General features: G+C 35.0%; 1 protein-coding gene across 29 annotated transcripts in view; it reads left to right on the top strand.

Moving 5' to 3' along the window:
- Positions 1–22120, top strand: part of PPFIA2 (PTPRF interacting protein alpha 2) — a 531438-nt gene that overhangs the window by 463212 nt on the left and 46106 nt on the right. For 18 of the 29 annotated variants that reach the window (XR_005218603.1, XR_005218602.1, XM_037848402.1 and 15 more), the window contains 3 exons: positions 7473–7481; positions 16973–17054; positions 21295–21495. Coding sequence is in view for 27 of the 29 variants with exons in the window: in XM_037848402.1 (XP_037704330.1) it covers positions 7473–7481; positions 16973–17054; positions 21295–21495 (292 nt within the window). In the remaining 2 variants the exon portion in view is untranslated. The remainder of the gene's footprint in view (positions 1–7472; positions 7482–16972; positions 17055–21294; positions 21496–22120) is intronic. The other 11 variants (XM_037848403.1, XM_037848409.1, XM_037848405.1 and 8 more) reach the window with 1 other exon arrangement.

The raw sequence follows: 22120 nt of genomic DNA on the forward strand, positions 1-22120 counted from the left end.
TTTACCTGTTTGGTGACATGTGGTATGAGGGAGAATTTATCGCAGTGGTTCTTATTGGTGTTCTTAAGCTACTTGCCTCAATTTTGAAAGTCAGAGTGGTGACATGTATTTTTTGTTTTTGTTTTTTAAATATGCTGAAAAAAAAAGGTTTCTGTAGAAAAGGCAAATCAACAGTGCCAGACAAAGAAATAAATGTTTTTCAATATCCAGAAAAGCAATCGATAGAGCCAAAATTCTCAGCACTGACCAGGCTGTAGCTGGATATTGTGTTAAGTTTTGGAAGCATAATTAAAGTGAATGTATGTTCAGAGAATTATGACTAGAATAGTGAGATGACTCAAAGCAATGTCTTCAAGGATTGTTAGAAATAGATAGGAATGTGTGAAGTGTGGAGAATAAAGATACAGTTGCTGCTAAGAGAAAGAGCAATTAATTAAAAGTGTTCTATATGGCCTCACAATAGGACTTTGGGCTAAAAGTCAGATAAGTTCTGGCTCAGTGTAAAGTAGAACTTTTTAGCAGTCACAGCCCTGGAAAAAAAGAATTGACCAGTGGGAGAGTCGTTTCCCCATGACCATGTCCGATAAGGATCTGCCAAGCATATGCACGTAGCAAGATTATTACATGTGGAAATCAAGGTTCCGCTGAAATATTGGACTACATATTCTAAATTGTCCTGGCTTGAGTTTCTGTGATTCTCTATATAATACAGAAGAAAACTGGGCTCAGGAGACCCTCTGCATTTTTGACACTTCAGTGCCTGGCATATTGTAGGCATTCAAAACACATTTTCTGAATAATTGAGCAAATGAATAACAGCTGGAAGAGGAAGAAACTTTAGAATGAAGAAAACCCAAGAAAATTGGCAGTGACTTCCACCCAGATGACTGAACCAGAAATCTGCACTTCCCTTTTGCCCTTGTTCTTGATAATTTTCCTCCACTACACACTCCCATAGCCTATTACCAAGTCCACTCAATTACATCTCAGTAAAATCTCTCAAACCTATTTATTTTCTTTTTGCCTAGCTCAGACCATTAGTCTGTGACAGCCTCCCTGCTTTGAGTCTTGCCTTTCTTCATACTTCAGTTAAAGAGATCTATCTAAAACACTTCGATTATTCTCTAGCATCCCTGGGATAAAGTCCAAATGCCTTTATGTAGCTCGTAAATCCCTACGTTCACCTGGTTCCTGTTTATATCTCCAGTTCTAGCACTCTCTACTCTCTACCTTGTACATCATGATTGTAATATGCTTAATAACTGTGCATATATTTTGTTCCATTTTTTCCTCATCCTTTGCATTATAATGATATTAATGTTTTATATGTAATAAATGTTTAACAATCATATTGAGCAGTTACAATGTGTGAAGCATTGTCCCATCCATTTTACATATATTATCTTTTTTTAAAGTTTCACAAAGACTTTGATAGAGAAACTTGTTTTCTCCTTTCACATATGAGGAAACAGCTTGCTAAGCACTGTGGTGTACACAAATGGAGATCTCCAGAGCCTAGTTTTCCTCTGAGTTATTTAGGATTTTAGGATAGATACATGATTTAAAAAGTATGTAGCCCATCTCTCAGCTGGAACTTATATCCTCTATACAATTTTCAACGGTCTGTATGGGGACTGAAACAAGAATCCTTCACTCCCATATACTCCGATAACAGTGACACCTTTTTTTTCTAGAAAATAGTTTCTTTTCTCCCTCCCATTCTTCAAAATGAGCAAAAAGTATATTCAAGCAAAGCATCTTCCTTAAGAGTGGAAGGGAGATAGTTCTGGTATAAAGTTGCCTTTTTCTGATGTAATTAGCTACACATAATACTCCAAAGTCTGATACAAAAATAGTAATGACCCCTAATAAACAAGTCATGTAAGAAATTTAAATGTAACATATTCATTGCAGTAAAACTTACAAACTCAGTGTCTAATGGCGAGTAAAATTGTTACCTTTTTAAAAGCAAAAAGGGGGGGGGGGATCATTAATTAAGGTACATTTAAATATAATGCTGACATCTTAATCTAGAAAAAATTTTTTCAGATTTATTTCCACAAGTGTAGGAGCTTATATTAAGCTCTGTATATTTTTCATAGTTTTTTTTTTTCTTTTAAGATGTTGTTTCTTCCCTCGGTTATTAAAAAATAATAATAATTAGTCATTCATGAAGCAAGCTTCTCCTCATTTCCATACTTCTGAGAAAGGCAGTAATTAGCTGCATCCTGTTGTCAGGATTTTATGAAAAAAAAAAATTCTAGACAAAAGACTTTTCATGTAAAACATACCAATGTATTTTACACACACCAAGAAACAAATGTACAATTAAAAGTCTTTATATCAGACTCTATATAATCGAAATTTAAACTTGAGGCTGGACTTGGTTGGGTTTGGTAGGTAAATGAATAACAAGATTCTTAGAGGAATAAAGATTTCTTCCCTCTAAGGAATCTCAAACACTGTAGCTATCTGAAGTCAATATTAGCCTCAAAGAAAAGTTATTTCTGAAGTAGTGTGATGATGAACCATACTTAGAACCTCTGAACCATTTTCTTTCATTTATAAGGATCGCTTATGTCACCATGGGACACTTTCATGTCCGTGTAGATGACCCACACACAACCTGACATTTTAGTTTCTTCGATTCATCAGTTCTAATGTCATTCCCTATTACAAGTTAAACAGAAAACCTGGTTCCCTCACCCCAGCAAAATTCTGGATCTTATTCCCCGAAGTCATTCTTCTTCTGAAATTACTAATTCAACGATGTCATCCCTTCCCAACCAATCTTCTCTCCTTTCAGCTTGCTTTATCAGCTTCTCCTATTATCATCTTTTTTTTTTAACCTCTACCCTTTTCCAGTGTATTAGCCCCTTTCTGTCCTCTCCTCCCTTCTTATTTAGCTTAGATTCCAGGTCTGTCCTTCCAGTACACTCACAAATCCCTCTGTGTTTAGGTCACATTCACAAGGCATAACCAGAGCTGCCAATAAATCTGCTTTCTCCATGTCTACATTTGGACACCTTTGTGCTACTGGAGGAAATTACAGTAAGGGAATTGGGAACAGGTACAGTTGGGAATTCCCCACGGTCCAGTAATTCTAATATTTTTTCTCCTCATTGTTCTTTCTATTTTCTGCAACTGTTGTTAGACACCTCCATTGTCCTTAAACCTGTATCTTTTAATATGAGCACACATTTTATCTTAGAGAGAGAGAAACAAACAAAAAGGAAATATCTGAATTCAAATTATTTACTGCCAAACAAGCGCTTGCTAACATTCGTCCCCATCCTGTTGTATTTAAAAAGATTAGGCGACTCTCTTCTTTTATGACTACCCCTTCTCATATTCTCTGGAATTTCATGCTGAATTCTCCTTGCTCTTCATATTCTGCTCTTTTCTGTGTTTTTCTCACCAATATTTAAACATTCTCAAAATTCATCCATTAAAGCAAATTCCCTCATCACTCTATTTTTCCACTCCAGTTGTCACTGCTTATTATACCCCTTTTTACCACCTATCGACTCCATAACCTGGTGTGTGCCCGTATCACTCCACTGATAAAGCTTTTACAATTCACCAGTGACTCCCATGTTGTTAAATCCAGTGAACTCTTTCAAAATCAATTCTCAGGAATTTTCAAAGAGATGAGCACATTTCCCTTCTTAAAAGTATTCCCGTGCCTTGGCTTCCATAACACCGTATGCTCTTGGATATTCTTCCTTTCTGATTGCTTCTTTCCAGCATGTCCCCTCATCAGTTCTTTCAACTATGGGGGGGGGGGTCTTTTATCTCACTCTATATATTCTAATTCATCCTCACTTGGCTTCACCTACTGTTCATATGTTAATGACTATCACGTTAATATTTCCATCCCAACCTTTCCTCCGAGTTCTTCTCCTTTGTACTAAGTGCTACTGTGCACCTGCATTTTCAGTATCTCATATCTCAGACTCAGCATGTCCAAAACTGAATTTGGCGTGATCCCTTTTCTCAATGTTAGCAAGATCATTTGTCCAATACCCTGGCCACTAACTGGAAAGCATCTTTTATACCTCCTTCTCTCGTGCCCACCTTGGGTCTTACGCATCCCCAAGTCCTTTTTACTTTATCTTCCAAAGCTCTTTGGAAGGGGCCCACTTCTCTTCTTCCTCATCACCAGCACATGCTCAAAAGGACTATGCTATAATGGGAAAATATGCAATCTGACAGATAAACCCTATCACCAGATGGGGAAAATGAAGGAAATGTTTTTTTTTTCCTAGTCTCTTAATTGAATGTACTATATAGTAATTAAAATTTTTGATACTCAAATAGTAAATAAGTCTTTCTAGATTAAGTGATTATATATTTGCCAACCATTGGAAAGTTTTCTGTCCAGTAGAGGCCCCATCTTTTTTATCTCTTTTGTTTCAAAGTAAATTTTGATATTTTTGGAATAATAGTCCAACATAAGCCAAAGTTCTGTGCTCTTCAGTTTTCTTCTATAATTTCTTGATGAAATAGGATTGTGAGTAACTTCAGAACAGATAAAGCAGTTATAATATTAGAAATACAAAAATAAACATTGAAGCAGTATAATCTACTAGAACATGATTTGAAGATTGTTCAAAGGCTAAAGCAGACAATTTTAAATATTTCTAATTATGCCTAACACACATATAAACACACATGCATGAATATATATGTATACACAAACACACATACACACACAAACACACAAATGCATTTATATCTTCACAGTCTCCTTTCTTTCAATTAAAATTTAAGTGGTTTAATCTTGAAATTCTAAGGGGTGAAATAATTTCTATTAGTTAATAGTTGATTTAACAACATTTCTGAGTCATCATCTTGGAACCTTAAGATGTAAGAGGCAATTAAATTCGACACATGAAGCTCATTTAGTGAATGGTTTCTCATACAAATTTTTGCATCCAAAGTCAACCAATGTGTAAACAAGGGAAGGTCCATTCATTTTGTAGGGGATCTGGCAGATTGATATGATCCAACTGAAAAGTTTAAGGCCGTCATTTTAGAATCATAAATGTATATTGGCAAGTGATTTCTGCTTGTCACATCTATACATATACCATTATGTCATATAATATCCATTATACCAATTATTGGATTTGATCTTATTCATTATATAGTAACGTGTCACCTGCACTTTTCTACATCAATTAAAACCTGTTATTTGCCTATTAGTTACAGTGATCTTTATCTGAAGAAACTTTTACTCTTGAAAGAATCTCTGTTGCTCTGAATCATAACCTCGACACTCTGGAATGACAAGAAAGAGAATGAGATAATATGTTACTGTAACTCAATATTTATCGGAATGATTGCATAAATTTTTATAAGAACAATTAAATGCTTTAGAGAAATAAACCTGTGCAGATACATATTATCTTTTTATGGAATTTATAATAGCCTACCACAAAATCTCTGAGTCATTTATGACAATAGTTTTTTGTTCTTTGCAGATCAGGTATTTTTGAAAGCCATGAGCTGAACTTCTTAATATTCTACAGCAAGGTGGTGGCTCAGTATTGCTCTTAAATTCATTGATTATGGAGGAGACATTTCATAGAAAATATGAGAAATCACACAATGTATACAAATTGATAACTTGTTCAAATATTCAGAAAAAAATGTTTGAACTTTCCATTGAACAATATTTTTTACAATTTGTTTCCTTTGTATTTGCATAATTTCTTTTACATTTTATGTATTAAGGTATCTTCATTGTTATAAGTTTTCTATTTTCAAAAACAATAAATGAATATATGAGGGATATTGCTATTCCACTGTGGACAGATTTAATCAACGTGTTTCACTGGAGAGCAATTCCTAGGCAATTGGTAGAATGCGAATGATTATTTTGTTCATGGTGATAACTGGTTCTAGATCCTTTGGGCGGTTTTCCTGGAAAACTCAAAAACTGATCCTTTTTTCTGAGCTCATCATAGGGTTCACAGGTATGTTGAAAGGAAACCATTTTAACCAACTTTGGTCTTACTTTTATTTCTGTTGCATGTAGGATGTGAAAAAATTATGCTTTCAATTTCTTAGGACATTGTGATGCCAATTTTTACAGACATTTATATTTTTGTTTATGTGAAAATTTAAAGAGATTGCCACAGCTGTTCTGGAAATGAGACCAAAGAATATGCACATTTTATAACAAATACATGGTTTCTCTGAATGAATGCCTTTAGAGGAGGCAGGTGCAGGGTGTCCCATTGCACACTGAGCATTTCTTTATAATGATTGTGCATTAGAAAGACAAAATGCTCTAACTTGCTTAATTTCTGATATAGAAATTTCTGCTTCGTTTTTTGTTATATTGAACATATCTTATGAGTTGTTGTAGTAACAGTTTTATTTTTCAAAGAATTAATCTATTTTGCTTGAATAGAAAATCCAAAACAAAATGAAATTCCTGTTGCTTTTGGTTGAGTTAATTAAATTCCATATTTTCTCAGTGCCTCTGCTACATCCTGGGAGCAAGTGAGCTACTTGAAAAGCAACATTTGAATCAATGTTGTCTTTGTGATGTTTTCTGTTAATATAGCAAATCAATCTAGTTCATTTTTTTCTCTCAGAGCAGCATTTTATTCACATCCGTTCAAATATATGTGTTTCTATTGCAAGTGATTCAGTTGGCACAAACTCAACATTTATTTTGTCAATTCAAATAAAGGAGGAGAAAGTAGTGTGGCAAGGGGAAGAAGAGTAAAAGAGTTATTTTTTGCTTTCCAAGCTCTCGTTACTGCCATGTATGTGTCTGCAAAAATAATTGCTATTTTAGCAACTGTTGGAAAAATAAAATTAGGATCTGAAGTTACCCTGCAAAATATCTTCTTTCCCCAGACAATGGCAAGAAAATTAAAGATAAAAAGTTGATGGTAATTTTGACCAAACCTTATATGAGAACTAGAATCCAGCTACTCTGACACTCAAACCGGTGCTTTCTCCACTTTCTCTGAGCTGCTGCCTCCCCTGAGGTCTGCTGTCCTTTTTCATGAGTCCTAACAGTAGATTCATAAGATTGTATGAGAATCTGAATGCCATTCATTGAGTTATTGCTTTTGTTTGTAAAATAACTTAAGAATGGCTTAAGGTAAAGAATATTCTTTACTAAGGTGCTGACTTCCTCCCGGGGTATACCAGAAGCTGGGAAAATGTGGTCACGCATGTTTCAGAATGACTTATATTCAAGAGACAGACTTATTGGTCAACTATTATAACTTCTCTAGCCTGGCCATGCTTTTGGGCACAGTGAGTATGTGTGTCATAGTTAAAAAAAAAAAAAAAAAAAAAAAGACAGACGTCTTTCTCATATCTGAGCTTTCTCACTTCTGAAATGATGCTCTTGTTTTATTCCATGACTTTCTTTAGATTGCAATGTATCCATTAACATTTGTGTGCTTTTCTTTTCCATTCATCCTTCTCCATCTCATGAAAAGCACATCTGGGTAAGTTGAATCACAATGGCTGCTGAAAAGTGTTTATTTTCAGCACCATGCTCTTTTGCTCTTTTTCTTTTATCTTTGGTATATTTCTTTTCAGTTGTAACACAAGCTGCACTGCCTCTGTCCTAAAATGAAAATTGTAAAATAAATTCAATCTCAGACTGTGAAAGAAATCATTGGTTCAGAGAAATGAGCACATTAAATTAATTTTGTTGGCCTTTCAGGCACTTCTGTTTATTCATGTCAAAAGACATTCTGGACTTTGTTTGCCCTAGTTCTCAAGCAATTCTCTCAGGGGATTCAGTGAGACACAAGTCATATTTTCTCGGCCACTTGGGTACTACTGATTGTGCTGAATGACTCATTTTGGCTGTGTTTTCCTGAGTGCTTTGAGATTCTGCACCTGCCTTATAGTCTAGAGACAAGTACATTTGTCAACCACTAGAAATGCACCTTGCTGGAAAGTGTTAAATGCTGGATCTTCCCAGAAGATCTTTTATACCTATCATGTCCACCAATATCCTTGGTTTTGCCTGAATGTGATTTCTGCACTACTGATTATTTTCTAAAGTTTTAAAAATATATATTACTCAGATTACAGTTTCAAATTTCAAATCAATCTCTTTGAGCCACAATTAGAACATTATGAACTATTCCTAAAACAAATTGGGCTCCAATGTAAAACAAAATATTTATAACATTTGTAAAATGTTTACACTAATGTAAACTTTTACGTTGATAATTTGGTAAGTTCACTAAAACACTTTGAATGGGGGGAGCTGGTATTGCTTTTAATTTTAAAGTACTTTAAAAAAAATAAAATAAATGAGATGCAGTTATCCAATATGTGATGGACAGTGTCACTAATTGACTGTATGGATATTTTAATTGCCAATTTAAGGTCATGTACTTTGCAATATTAGTTTGTTCATTCGGATGGTTTATACTTCCTATTATTTTTTCCCACTCTAACTGAAGTTATAGTTGCTATTACTGAAGTTATTTAACAATGCAGTATTCGCTTCAGTTAGAATGGTTTATGATATTAAAAAAAGCTTTAGTAGCATGTTCTTAAAAAGGCAAGGCAAGCTGTGGCTAGAGTACTATTTGAACATGCTGCCCAAATACATGTTGTAAGTTCTTACTTTTTTAAAATAATAAATAATTTATTATTTATTATTGGATTTCTAAAACATTACTTTTCATATTATTATATAATTTTTGTTTTGTTCTGTACGGCTTTTTAAGTTTCATGAGAAAAATATTCCCAAGGAATACAATATAATTTTCCCATCCCTTAGTAAATGAAATATTGAAAAATAATAGATGAATGATACATTGTCATTTATAGACTGAAAGAATTTGATATAATTGCCTTCATTCTAAAGCTCAGTTTCTTATTTGTCTTGCACATGGTCCTGAAACTGAAAATTTTTAAGACCTGAAAATCATTTCTTTAGTATAATCCCTAAAAGGAATGTAAGAGGATGTGGTATCAGGGGGAGATAATATAAAGATGTGAAGACTTGAGAAGACTTGAGGTAGAAAAAACACTGATGTAGAAATCAGAAGTTAAGAGTTTATGCCCAACTTTCCCACTTATTTGATGTGTAGCATATCACTTATATTTTCTAAATTTACTAATATTTCTATCAGATTTTGCTCCCTACAAGAATATGAGAATATGTGTAACCTTGAAGCATGAAGACTATAAACTAACAAGCTGAGTTACAGAAGGCTCAAAATTAGATGAAGCACAAAATTAATCTTGTTACTTAACGTTCCAGTAAGTCCCCAGTTTATTATCAGGAAGTGATTGGAGAGAGTAGACCACAATAGCTTGCAAAAGTGAAATTGTTTACTGGAAAGTAATGCAAGTCCCTCTAGTTTCAGTAACAGCACAAGTAATTGTGTTGCTCAGTCAATTTGTGTATGTATGTGTGTGTGTGTATGTTACACCTATTTAATGGCTTTGAAGGTAATTAAGTTCAAAACAAAATAAGGAAGGAAATTATATAAATCCCAACTCAATTTCTTTCCTGAAATTATATGCTGTATTTCAGAGCAGCTTGAAGAAAAATCATTTAAATATGAATAAAAATTCATTTTAGAGTAATCAAATATTTCAAATCCAAACAATGCAGTGTATATTCTTGGAATCTAAATTTAAGACAACTACTTAAATCTGTAGTGGATTTTTTCTATGTACTTAAGCGTGCAGGTGTGTGTGTGTATATACACACACATATATATGTACACACATACATAGATACATACATACATATGACATCATAATTGGCTCACATTTGCTGTGAGAATTTCAAATGCTTTCTTATATATACAATTTTAAATTTCATAGAATTGGTGAACAAGTATGGATTTTTGAATGATGGAGTAATAGTCCACTGATTGGTTGAAACTTGAGATCATATCCTGATTACTCTAAAATGTTGAATATAACCAGATGTATTTACAATTAATAATAGTGTGAAGTCTATATGCATTTTCTGTTAGTATTGTATAAGGAAGATTTATTCTCTTTGCTATACTGTTAAGTAAATTCCATTGTCATGTCATTGGACTTATATTTCATTCTTAGTTCCTATGGAATTGAACCATGTATTTATTTCTTTTGGTTGTATTATTAACCTAGTACTTTTCATATGCCACACTAAATAAATAAGCATTAAAGATAATTTTTTAACTTTATGTTACAGCCACACAAAATCAATTGAATTGAATCAAGTTTCAACAATCTCAGCCTTCCCATCTTGATTACATAACAGAGCCTAACCCTGTTTCTCTGACCAAAAATGTAGAACCTGATATTAGTAACGTAACAAGAAAAGAAAAACTACAGCTCATTTGCCGTCTTATAATGTTGAAAATTGAAGATTATAATGTGTGAGAGTCAGGGGTAAAGAATTTATATATTTTAACCTGGAGGTGAAATAAATATATACTACATCTAAATATAAATGAATAACAAGAAGAGAAAAAAAAAAACAGAAATGGGAGTCTAACATTTTGAATTAGATAGGTCCTATTATCTTAATTTTTCAGGTATAAAAACAATTTTAGAAAGGTTAATTAGCTGAAGGATAGTATAGGAGTCAGAGCCAGCTCTGTGGCCCCGTTGTAGGGGTTCAAAGTCTGGCTCTGTCTCATTAGCTGTATGATTCCAAGAGTTTTCTGTTCTTCAAGGTTCTCATCTGTAAAAAGGTATCGATATATATCTTATTGGATTGCTGTGAACTTGAGTTAATATATATAAAGCACTTAGAATATTGCTACACACGTAAGTGATAAATGCTAGTAGCTGTTATTATCTGGAATCCAAACCCCGATTTGTCTACAACCAGAACCTTTGCTCTCTCAAGCCACTATGTTATATCTCATAAGAGTATGAAGTGTTTCCCATAAACAGTAAGGCACATTAAATAAATATCTATTACAACATTTGTATTAAATTGTAATAAAATGTATTTAATGATAATTAAATAGAACTATAGTTTTTAAATGGGAGGCATACATGCAATTATTGAAGAATATACAAGTTACATTATCTGTGTAGAATGGAGAATAATTCTGCCTGAGAGATGTCTTATGAGTTTAACAGAAAGGATAAAAGATGCGTTGCATCTGAAGGACGAGTATGATTTTTCCCATGATTATGTTGCAAAGAAGGATATTCGTATCAGAAGAAAAAAGTCACAGAAGGCTGAAATTGAATGAAGTGTTTTGGAAAGGGCAAATATTTCAGCAGTAATTGAAGGAAAGAAACTGGGGCAATAGCCATGGGTGAGATCACTGAGGGTCTTCTAGTTATGCTAAGATGATTGGTTTTTATTCTGAAGACAGTGGAAGAGGTTTTTAAGCAGGGGAGAGTTACCCATGCAATTGTGTTTAGGAAGGTCTCTCTGAAAGTTGGGTAAAGCATGGGAAAGAAGGGGTACCAAGTAAGAGATGGAAACACTTGGAAATTCCATTGCCCTAATCGATATAAGATGAGGGTTTGAACAAAGGCCTTGGCAGTACTTATTCAATTTGCAAAATATTGAGCAAGGGCACTTGTATCTCTTTCTACAGTCAACCTGTCTAATTATGAAGCAACATTCTTTTTCTTTTTTAAGATGTAATAAGCAGTTGGATGTTTAAAAAAACAAAGAATGTTTAAAAATTGCCCTGTGATCAAAGATGCTAAGGGGTTGCCAACATTGATAGCTTTGTGTATTACACTATAGCAATCATTGAAAAGATATTCTTCATTAGTGCATGAAAGCAAAAATGCATTATGCAGTGGAAGATTAAGCTCTTTTCTCCAGGATTTTACAATCTTAGTTGGGAGATGAGGCTCATATAATCAGTGAGGACTGTAAGTGATGCCAGCACTATGGGCTTCCAGATGTTAAAGGAGAAGAGATTCTGTAGGCTTGTACGATCACTAACGATTTTTTTTTATAAAAGGGAGGGTCTGGATTTAAGTGAGTAGTAAGATTTGGATAGATGAAGATGGGAAAGGACTTACCAGCTCTGAAAAATGACATTTGCAAAAGTGGAATTAGGAATTTACAAAGTATTTGTGAAAGCGAATTTTAATTCTGGTTAGAAGAAAGGGAAGATGATTAGAAAGCTATATCAAGTCAAAGCTGGGAAAACCTCAGTAATCCAGGTTGAGGATTATACTTTAGGAATGTGAGGAGCACTGAAGGGTTTTTAGCAGAGGCAGTGATAATAATGGTAATAGCTCATATTTATTGATGGTGTACATTGTGCAAAGTACTGTTGTAATCACATTTCACATGTTTTATCATTTAACCCGCATAACAACTCTCCAATGTAGGTACTTTTATTAGCCTCATTTTACAAATAAGGAAATTGAGGCACAGCAAGGTTATGTGACTTGTCCAGTGCGGCACAGCTAACAAAGAGAAGCAACAGGAATCAAGCCCAAGTAATTTGACTGTAGAGCCCACTGGCTTGCTTGCTCTACTATGTAATATACGTACTGGGCAGATTACTTAGGTGGCAATGTATTGGAAGGATAGAGAAACTGAAGCGAGGGACCATTTAAAAGGTTAAGAAAAAAGTGTGATGGTAGTGGAAATGAAAAGTAAGGAAAATGGAAGAGAAAGTATGAAGGGGAACTTGACAGGTGTTGAATGGAAAAGGACTGAAATGGCCAATCTAAGTAACAGAGAATGGTGCTGTATAGTAGTAAGATGCTCAGCTCACAAATTGGCAGTCTCAAAATAGCATCCTAGGCTAAGTGGTCTGAGAATAAAGTCTCCTTTCACTGACTGCAATGATCCATCTGCAGGGAGAATACAGGGGGAGGAAACTTCACCACCCCTGTGGTCTGTGATATTTTTTGTGTAACTAATAAACTTCCTTTCTCAGATTTGCTCATACGAATACTAACAAATTCAAGTTTTATCATTCCAAAATCATAACTATTTCCAAAAAAGGAATATCTAATAAATAATGTGTTCTTACAATTATGATATTGTTTATTCTTTATATTTGCCTAGTATTCAAAGTAAGTAAAGAATGATGACTCAGGCAAATATTTTCTCCCATAATTGTAGTATAAGGATACCAGGTTATTACAGAAGAAGAAACTTTCCTGTTCTTTTAGGAGGAAGTATTCAGGCTACTCTGCTGTGCAAAATCCCTAGGAAAATTTATGGAGAAAGAGCACTTCTAAATGCAAATAAAATTATTTCAGTTACATTTTTTATTTAAAAGTTTGCTCAGTTCAATGGGTATTTTGCAGCTGGCTTTGCCTTCTGTTTATTCAAAAATTATTAGGTAAAGTCTCCACTGTGTACTTTGTGCAATGGGAGGTATTAAAAAAAAAGTGAGACATGGCTGATGTCCTCAGGATGTTACAATGTAGATCTTGTACACAAACAACAAGCTGCACATACAACAAATCAGGGATTTGGTTGGTTTCATTCCTTGTTTGCCACATCCTCAGGGTTGAAGACAAAGCTGAGCACATAGTCGGTCTGTAAACTTCAGATGACTGAATGTCTGACCAACTCTGTTAGGCATGAAACACACAAAGTTTCTGCTCTCAAGCTCTTAGAGGAAGAGGGAATAATCTTTATTCCAACAAATTCAATAAAATTTTAAAGATACTCTGGTGAAGACTGTATATTACTACAGGACCTATAAAAGGATGCAGGAGGGTAAGAGAGGAAGGGCTTCAGAAATGGCAAATCAAGACAAAAGTGGATGGGGAAGACAAGGCAGTGAGGCGTACAGACATTGTTTAGTATAACAGAAACATAGATTACAAATACAGGTTAGTTGCAATAGTTGAGAGACACAAAACTAAAAAGGAAAGGCCAGACATTTCTGTTTGGATTGAGTCATTTAAGCAAAATCATACTTGCTTAAATGAGTCTGAATTAGGAGTTAGAAACTATAAGCCTGGCAAATGCTCTTGATTTATTTACACATTTTAGAAATTCTTGATCATTTATCTAGAATCCGTTGGACCTGGTTATCACTAGTGTGCCCACTGTTTGTTCCTGGCCTCAGATCAGGCACAGCAAGACTGGCTTCCCTCCACGCACTTATGGATGGCCATGAAAATTACTCACAGATCTGGGTGTTCTCCATGTGTTGGTCTGTCCTATGTGTCACTTTCCAGTCACAGCACCTCTATGACATCCATATCGAAAGACCTTTGCAGGACACTAACAGAATTCTTTATTGCAGCTGAGAATGTGTTTCTTGAGAATACTCCATGATTTAAAGTTTTACAGATTTAAAATGGCTTTTTCTTACGATTTGTATATTTTTTTCTGTGTGTTTTCACACAGCTAATGACTACCTTGTGCCTGATATTTCCTCTAAGAAGTGCTACTGATGTCCTCTAAAATCTAACCTAAATCTTAAAACTAAAATTCATGCCTATAAGTAAAGGTGTATAAGTCATCCTTTGAGAAAAGATGTCAGTGTTATATTGTCTGAAAAATAAAGAAAAAGAGGAAGGAAGGAGGAAGGGAAGAAAGGGAGAGAGGGAAGGAGGGAGAGACGGAGGAATGAAAGAAGGAAGGAGGGAGGAAAGAAGGAAAATAAAATATTCCTAAAGTCTGACATAGAGTTTGGCTTGGAGAAGTGATACAGCCTCATTCTGGAAGAACTTCCACTTGACCTTTAAAAAAATTGAATCTGGAGTTCTCAGAGAATGCATGCTAGACTGAATTGCTTTCCATACATGGCCTGGTTGAATTGAGAGCACCAATGTACCCAAAATGTCTTCTTCTAATGAATCAATTGTTTATTCAGATCACTATTTCTTTGAATAATAACAAAGTATGTGATAAGAACAAGTATGCTCCCATAAAATTAATGTTATCCTTAATCTGTTAGGAAATATGTATTAAACTAATTGATTTCCCACTTTTATGGCATTGTCCATATTGCTCTATTTTTCTAATATTGCTTCTCTCCCAAGCCATCATACCCAGATATATATGCCTCTTATACATTTTGTATAATGCAGATTTTGTGTCATCAGTGAGATGAATTAAATGTAATACCGTTTTCAGAATGTCATTGCATTTCTTTAAGAATTGATACTGCCCTAAGGTTAAGGAAATCCAGGCTGGAATTTTTGGCATGAAGTACAGTCTTAGTGCAAAACCAGCCATCCACATCCAATCTGCCTTGTTTCTGTATAGTGTCAGCTCGAAAGCCTCTCCGTGAGTTCACCCCTACCAGTGGGGGACCAAAGGGCAGAACTCACTGGACTTTAGCTCACTTATATAACTTTCTTTGTATACTACTACTAAAATTGTTGTGTTATTGGAATTTGCCACTTGAACAAAACAAAACAAAAGCAAAAACAAAGAATTTTTCTCAGGGGCCAGATTGCCCAATCATGTCCTAAACAATTGTATGATTGACATTTATGTTCAGAAGGAGAGTAGACATATTTGAGCACATCCAATTAACCAGATTCCTGCCAGGGATCCCAAACCAGATCAGACTCTTGGGTTCACTGGAATTGGTGCTATCACAACAGGTGCTCCAGAAATACCTGATGATTGGTTGCTTGATTTTTCAATCTGTTTCTATAAATATTATGTTAAAATGAGTCTAGGCTAATTGAATTTACTTTTCAATGAAGGACTGTCATTGGGAAGCCCCAAGGAAATGGGTGGTGTAAGAAATAGAATAAGCAGGTAAGAAAGCCTCTCTAGTTTTGGATCCAGGGTCCCAATGTCACTGGATTCTTTCCCAAGTGCTGAATAGTTTACATGCAGAACTTACCAATGCTTTCCTTCCTATCCCATCAAATGAAATGGAGTTGATTTATGAGTATCTCAGCTGCTATAGCTTTAATTTTTGTTTTACTTCCTTGCTTCTTTCTGCACTACATATTTGTTGGTAGCATCTCCATGTTAACTGCAGAAAGCTCTCATAATCATGAAAGGCATTTCTGACTATATATTTTACCATGTTGATATAGCCCACCATAGTAAGCAATTAATTGGCTAGTAGTATGGAAATAATCAAATGCTTTATTTTGGATTTTGTGTATGATATTAATGAAATTTTCCTAAGTATGAAAGACAACCATTCAAAATAAAGCAACAGATAGACTGCATTTTTATCATTTGTGTATAAGATCAGGGAATCTCAGGGAACAGAGAATATGTTTTCTAATACAGTGAGTTTCCATGAGCACACTATCTCAATTATGGACTATCTTAAATTGATTTTGTAAATGGATGTCTGTTCTAAAGGCTCAATAGTAGGAACAATGAAATGAAAAATGCATTTATCAAGGCTCTTTCGTCTTTTTGATACGAAGGACAATCATTTGTTGTCATTGCAGTGTTTTACATTCATTAATAACAATAGAGATTATAAATAAAAATATGTATTGCTGAATTTCACATATTGCACTGATTTTTGGTGATGAAAGTCAATTTACCTGGGAATTATTTGCAAATGAGGAGTCTTTTTTAGTCTACACAAACACCTAATATAGCCATCTGGACTTAATATGTTAGTGCTTATGTTAATATAGGGCTAAAATGACCAAATTTACCTTTTGTCTCGTATATAGGCACCTTTTCTTCCACTGAGATAGTAAGGGGAGGAGAGCCACATTTAGATCCCATAATACCTACTTAAATGTGCATTTATGGACCATTTTCTTGTTAAACAGAGAAAGATATTTGCAGATAACATAACTTCTTAGTCCATTAACACTTAATATTTGAATTTTAATGAATGTATTTTGAGGAAAATTATTTTGGGATGTCATGTTTCAATTCTAATAAAGTCAATGTACATGTGTTATTCAAAAGAAGAAATTTTGTTATTCTGTATTATCTCACAAAAAGCATGTAATGGATTATTACATGAATAAAAATGAGTGAGTGTGTTTTCATAATATTACTATTAAAAATAATCACGGCTATCTTTTTCCATATTACCTAACTAATAATCTTTGCTATATACTCCAGGCATGAACTTCTAGAAGAAGCTCGGAGAAAGGGATTACCTTTTGCCCAGTGGGATGGGCCCACTGTGGTCGCATGGCTAGAGGTAAGAGGATTAAAACCAGAAGTCTCTTAAATCAGTCATGACTAATTTGATAGGTTTTTTTAGAGACTGGCAAAGACAAGTTCCTGAAGCCATAGCTTCTCAGTAGCCTGGAACAGTTCCTAAAGGGAATATTTGGTTTATCTAGGGACCATGTGCATCATTGTGGTTTTACCATAACACCTCCTTGTGATTGTGGCAGAAAGGATAAGCACCCTGTGGTAAACCCATTCTAAATTTCCCCTACTCCACAACTGGAGCAGGAGAAGAAAGAATTATTGAGCCACATTTCTGTTGTTGCAAGAAAACATCTGTCCCAGTCCATTAGTTCAGAGTGCTTCCTCTTCTGCAGGCTACAGAAAAGAGTCATCTCCATCTATGTTATTGAAGATATCACTACCACCTCATTGTATATTGAACCATTCTGTTGCGTGCAATTTATTTCCTGAACCTAACTCTAAGGCTTAGAGGCCAGCTCAGTTTAGAAACTGGGATGAAGCATAAGGAGATGGTTCCCTTCTGTGTCCAAACTGAATGTTACAATGTAACAAGAACTATATTCAGCATTTCCTGAACAATACAGTGTTCCGGAAAGGATACTCTGCCTTGCAGGGTGCACGGCAGCAGGCAGGTTTTGAGAGTGAGGGAAATACATGTTTGACTACAAAGGGCCCCTTCTGCCATTATGAGTAGTGTTCACTGCCCCTTTCTTGCAGTTTTCGAACACAGGCTGCTGGGATATGCTGACCTCAGGTCAAAGAAGATAAGCTTTTCTTGCCTGACAGAAGTGATTAGAAAACACTGTTATAATAACTGGTAGGATTGTAAAATTACCCACCTTCATTATCACATCATATCTAGATCTAACTAATTAATCAATGAAGAAAAATTAAACCCCTTTTTAGTTTAAAAAATTGTCTTACATAGATAGATGTAAAACATGCTTTGCATTTTCCTTTGACTAAGTGAAAGAAGACAGTGTCTTGCTTTGTTTTACCCTCTCATATCATTCAGGGGATGTTTTGCATATTAATAATCAAAGCTGCTTCTTCTAAGCATGGTTTTAAAATTATTGTATTTTAAAAATCAATTATAAGATACAATGCTTAAGAAAATGCATCTCAAAAATGATAGCAGTTCTTTGTTCAATTTTTCACTCCGATAAAATGATCTGCAGTTCACCAGAGTTAGCTGCTATTTTGGCAAGTAATGAAAAGCTCCTTTATATAAAAAAAGCAAATTTCTTGACATTAAGGTGCTAGGAAATGACAAGCATTGGAGCTCATGCTAATTAAACCTATCCTGAGCACACAGGAATTGCCCATAATGTGGTTCCTAATGTGACTCAAATTATGAAATAGAATAAAAAAGATGAATGAACCAGGCAATTCAATGAATAAGTGCTCTTAACTGTCACCTGTTCTAGCACCTCCTTGAGTGCACAGCCTGGTAAGAATGACATATAGACGTGAGTCTGATACTTCACACACCATTTATCCACATCAAAACTCTCCAAAGGCTAGGGATGACCTTGGTAACAATAAAATAAGCATTTGGGTAATGTTAACCAGTGTGGGAATTCAAATACCTTAGAAAAAAAGGGATATAAAATCATTAAGTTGAATGAAGATATATTTAAGTGTCTTGTTATTTTGAACAATTTGAGATTATAAAGTAAGAAGCCATGTTCCATCTTTCATCATCTAATCCTCCTTGTCAAGGTAAGTTCAATTCCTTGTGCCTAACTTTCTGGAAGATAGTGTAAACCATTTGGTCAAGAATGTGGCGTCTTAACACATCAGAATATTTATATCAAAAGAATATCTGTATTGGTTATCTGTTGCCCTATAACAAATTATCCCACCACAAACATTTATTATCTCAAGGCTTCTGTGAGTCCGGAATCTGGACGCGTTTTACATATGTCCTCTGCTCAGGGTATCTCACAACTGCTGTAATAAAGGTGTCGGCAAGGGCTATAGTCATTGCAAGGCTCCAGGCCCACTCACCTGGTCATAGTGAGAATTCAGTTGTTTGATAGCCATTGGCCAAAGACATCAGTTCATTACCATGCGAGCTTCTCCATAAGACTACTCACAACGTGGCAGCTTGCTTCCAGAGCACAGTTGAGAGAAGAGGAGAGCCAGAGAGGAGTAGCAAGAATGAAATCAGTTTTTTGTAATTTAATCCAGAAAGTGACACCCATTACTTTTACTATTTTCTATCCATTAGAAATGAGTCACTTCATCCAGCCCAAACCCAAGGGGAGAGGATTATACAAGGTCAAGAATATAGGGAGGCGAGACTGATTGGGAGCCATCTTAGAAGCTGCCTAACACAATGTCTCAGAAATAATAAAGCATAATCCCTTCATTTTACAAAAGTGGAAAATAAGGTTGAGGCTTAGAGGGGTCACGTGATTCACCAATGACAGGGAAGGAATGAGAGCCAAGGCCTTCTAATTCCCAGTCCAGAAGTCTTGGCATTATATTTTGCTGTCTTTATAGTTCTTCTTATTTCTTTAGTTCTCACACTGTTTCTCACTCTCATCCTCTCTTCCCTTTGCTCAACCTGTTCATGTGAACAAATGAAATAGCAATAAATAATTTAAATAAATAATAAACCTCAGTATTTTGGACATTTAAACACTAAGAATTAAGTTGTTTGCTTTCAATTTCCTGCTTCCTACTCATAGCTGACAGAAAACAGGGAGAATATTCATTTTTTTAAGTGTATGTATTTCAGGTGCAGCAAAACAATGTATGTGAGCTAACATTCACCCAGCGCCTAGGATATGTGCCAGACACTGTGCTGTGTTCACAATACTAAGGATTTAGTCACTTTTCCAGAACCTCACAGCAAAGTTGAAAAATCTGAATCCCTACTGTCTAATGGATTATTCATTTTGTTACTCTCATTAGCTAAAGCAAATTTGTCAGTCTTCTTACAACTCTGATTCATTTTGAGTAAGGCTTAAAGGCTCTCTGTACAGGTAGGCCATGTGGACACTGAGTAGATGTGCACATGGAAGATTTCTTTGGATGGATTATATCATAGAAGTTCTGGGGTCAATTGAGCTAGTCTAAATCTTTTAGGATTCTACACAATAAATTAATGTCCTTCTATAAGGGGCATAAGTAATTTTTACAAGATGGATGGATGGATGGATGCCTGCATGGATGGATGGAAGGAAGGATGGATGGATGGATGCATGGATGGGTGCATGAATGGATGGGTAGGTGGATAAATCTAAGCTGTCCTTGAAGGACAGGGACTTCTTCAGGCACACACGGAAGTTGATACCAAATCAGATGTAGTGAATCAACTGATTCTTTTTAGTAACCCCTTTCTCTTAAGGTTACTAAATCATTTGAAAAATAGTCATAAAACAAATGTAAGCTCTATGAGAGCATAGAGTTTTGTCTGATTTGTTTCCTATGTTATCCCAAATATTAGATCAATGCCTGACACATGGAAGGTATTCATAAAAGCTGCTGAAAAAACAAAGAACATTTAAAATATTAAATTAAAAATTGACCTGTTGACATTTATTTAATTTTGAAAGTATTAAATTGTTCATAAGGTAAAGCAAAAACAGTTATCTTTGTCTTCTAGATGCTTTTCCAGATGCTTGTAACTTTAGTATCTTCCATTAATACATCATTTCGTCTTGCAAAAAGCATGCACACACACACACACACACACACACACACATATGTATCTCCTCTAATTAAGATCACGCAACCATCACATGATGTAAGTAGGTATTGGTAAATGAGGCTTAGCTACACTACATGCTTTGATCAAAAGCTGAAGATGGTAGACCTGCATTTTTCAATGATGGAATTTCTCTGCAATCATAGTTCCAAAGAAGCATTATAAATTGGAAGTCACACTTTTTTTCTCATCCTGAAACACAAGGGGGTATTTGATATCATACAGTTATTACTTTTACTTTTATCTCTAGCAATATAGAGTAGTTTTGAAATGCAAACTCTGGAGCCAGAATACCTGGAATTCAAATCCTGGTTCTATCACTTTCTAGCTGGTGTATATCTGAACAAATTATTTAATGTCTCTGTGAATCTGTTTCTTCTAGAGGAAATAATTATAGCACTTATCTTACGAGGTTGTGAACATTAAATGAGTTCATACATGTAAGATACTTAAAATAATATATTTTATGTCAAAAATATCAACTATTATTATAATCTATGTATATAATTTTTTCCTTGTCCTACAGCTCTGGTTGGGAATGCCTGCTTGGTATGTGGCAGCTTGCCGAGCCAATGTGAAAAGTGGTGCCATCATGTCTGCTTTATCAGACACTGAGATCCAGAGAGAAATTGGAATCAGCAATCCTCTGCATCGCCTAAAGCTTCGACTAGCAATCCAGGAGATGGTTTCCTTAACAAGTCCTTCTGCTCCTCCGACGTCTCGAACAGTGAGTCAGTTTCTGCTCCTTCCCCTCCCACTGCGGGGCAGCAGCAGCATCTCTAAGCTACAGAGTGAAATTATGGCAGCAAACATTTCAATGTCAGCATGAATTATTCTGAAGAGATTTAGTTTGCTCTTCATTAACCTTGCTGCTATTTTTTAATAGGTTTTCATTTGAGCTGTGCTTCATATCAGACTTGAGGGCCGCATTCTTCATGATTATGTCTTTCTGCAAAACAGAGGGAATCTGAACTAAGATAGACATTTGGGCCATCTCCAGACTAGAGTTTAGATCTCTCTCCCAATCAGCAACTTTTTTATCCATGTAATTCAACATCTCTTCAGGACATGATCTGTATGGCATTAGTGTTTTCTGAAGATCAGTGCTTACTTCACTATTTAACCTACTTCTTAAGCAGTATCTGTAATTATGAAATTACACAAAGATTTAATGTTTTAAAAATAGCAAATGGAAAGACTTCCTTTGAAATCTATTCACTTCTCATTTGTAAATCCCGAAACTTCTCAAAATTGTGTCCCTATCCTAACATTTGGAAAGAACAAAATGTGGGGAAAAGAATGCATACACAATGATGTTTTCAAACACTAAGTATAACTTTTCTTTAGTCCAT

The sequence above is a fragment of the Choloepus didactylus genome, chromosome 8 (genome assembly GCF_015220235.1).
Source record: "Choloepus didactylus isolate mChoDid1 chromosome 8, mChoDid1.pri, whole genome shotgun sequence".
Lineage (NCBI taxonomy): Eukaryota > Metazoa > Chordata > Mammalia > Pilosa > Megalonychidae > Choloepus > Choloepus didactylus.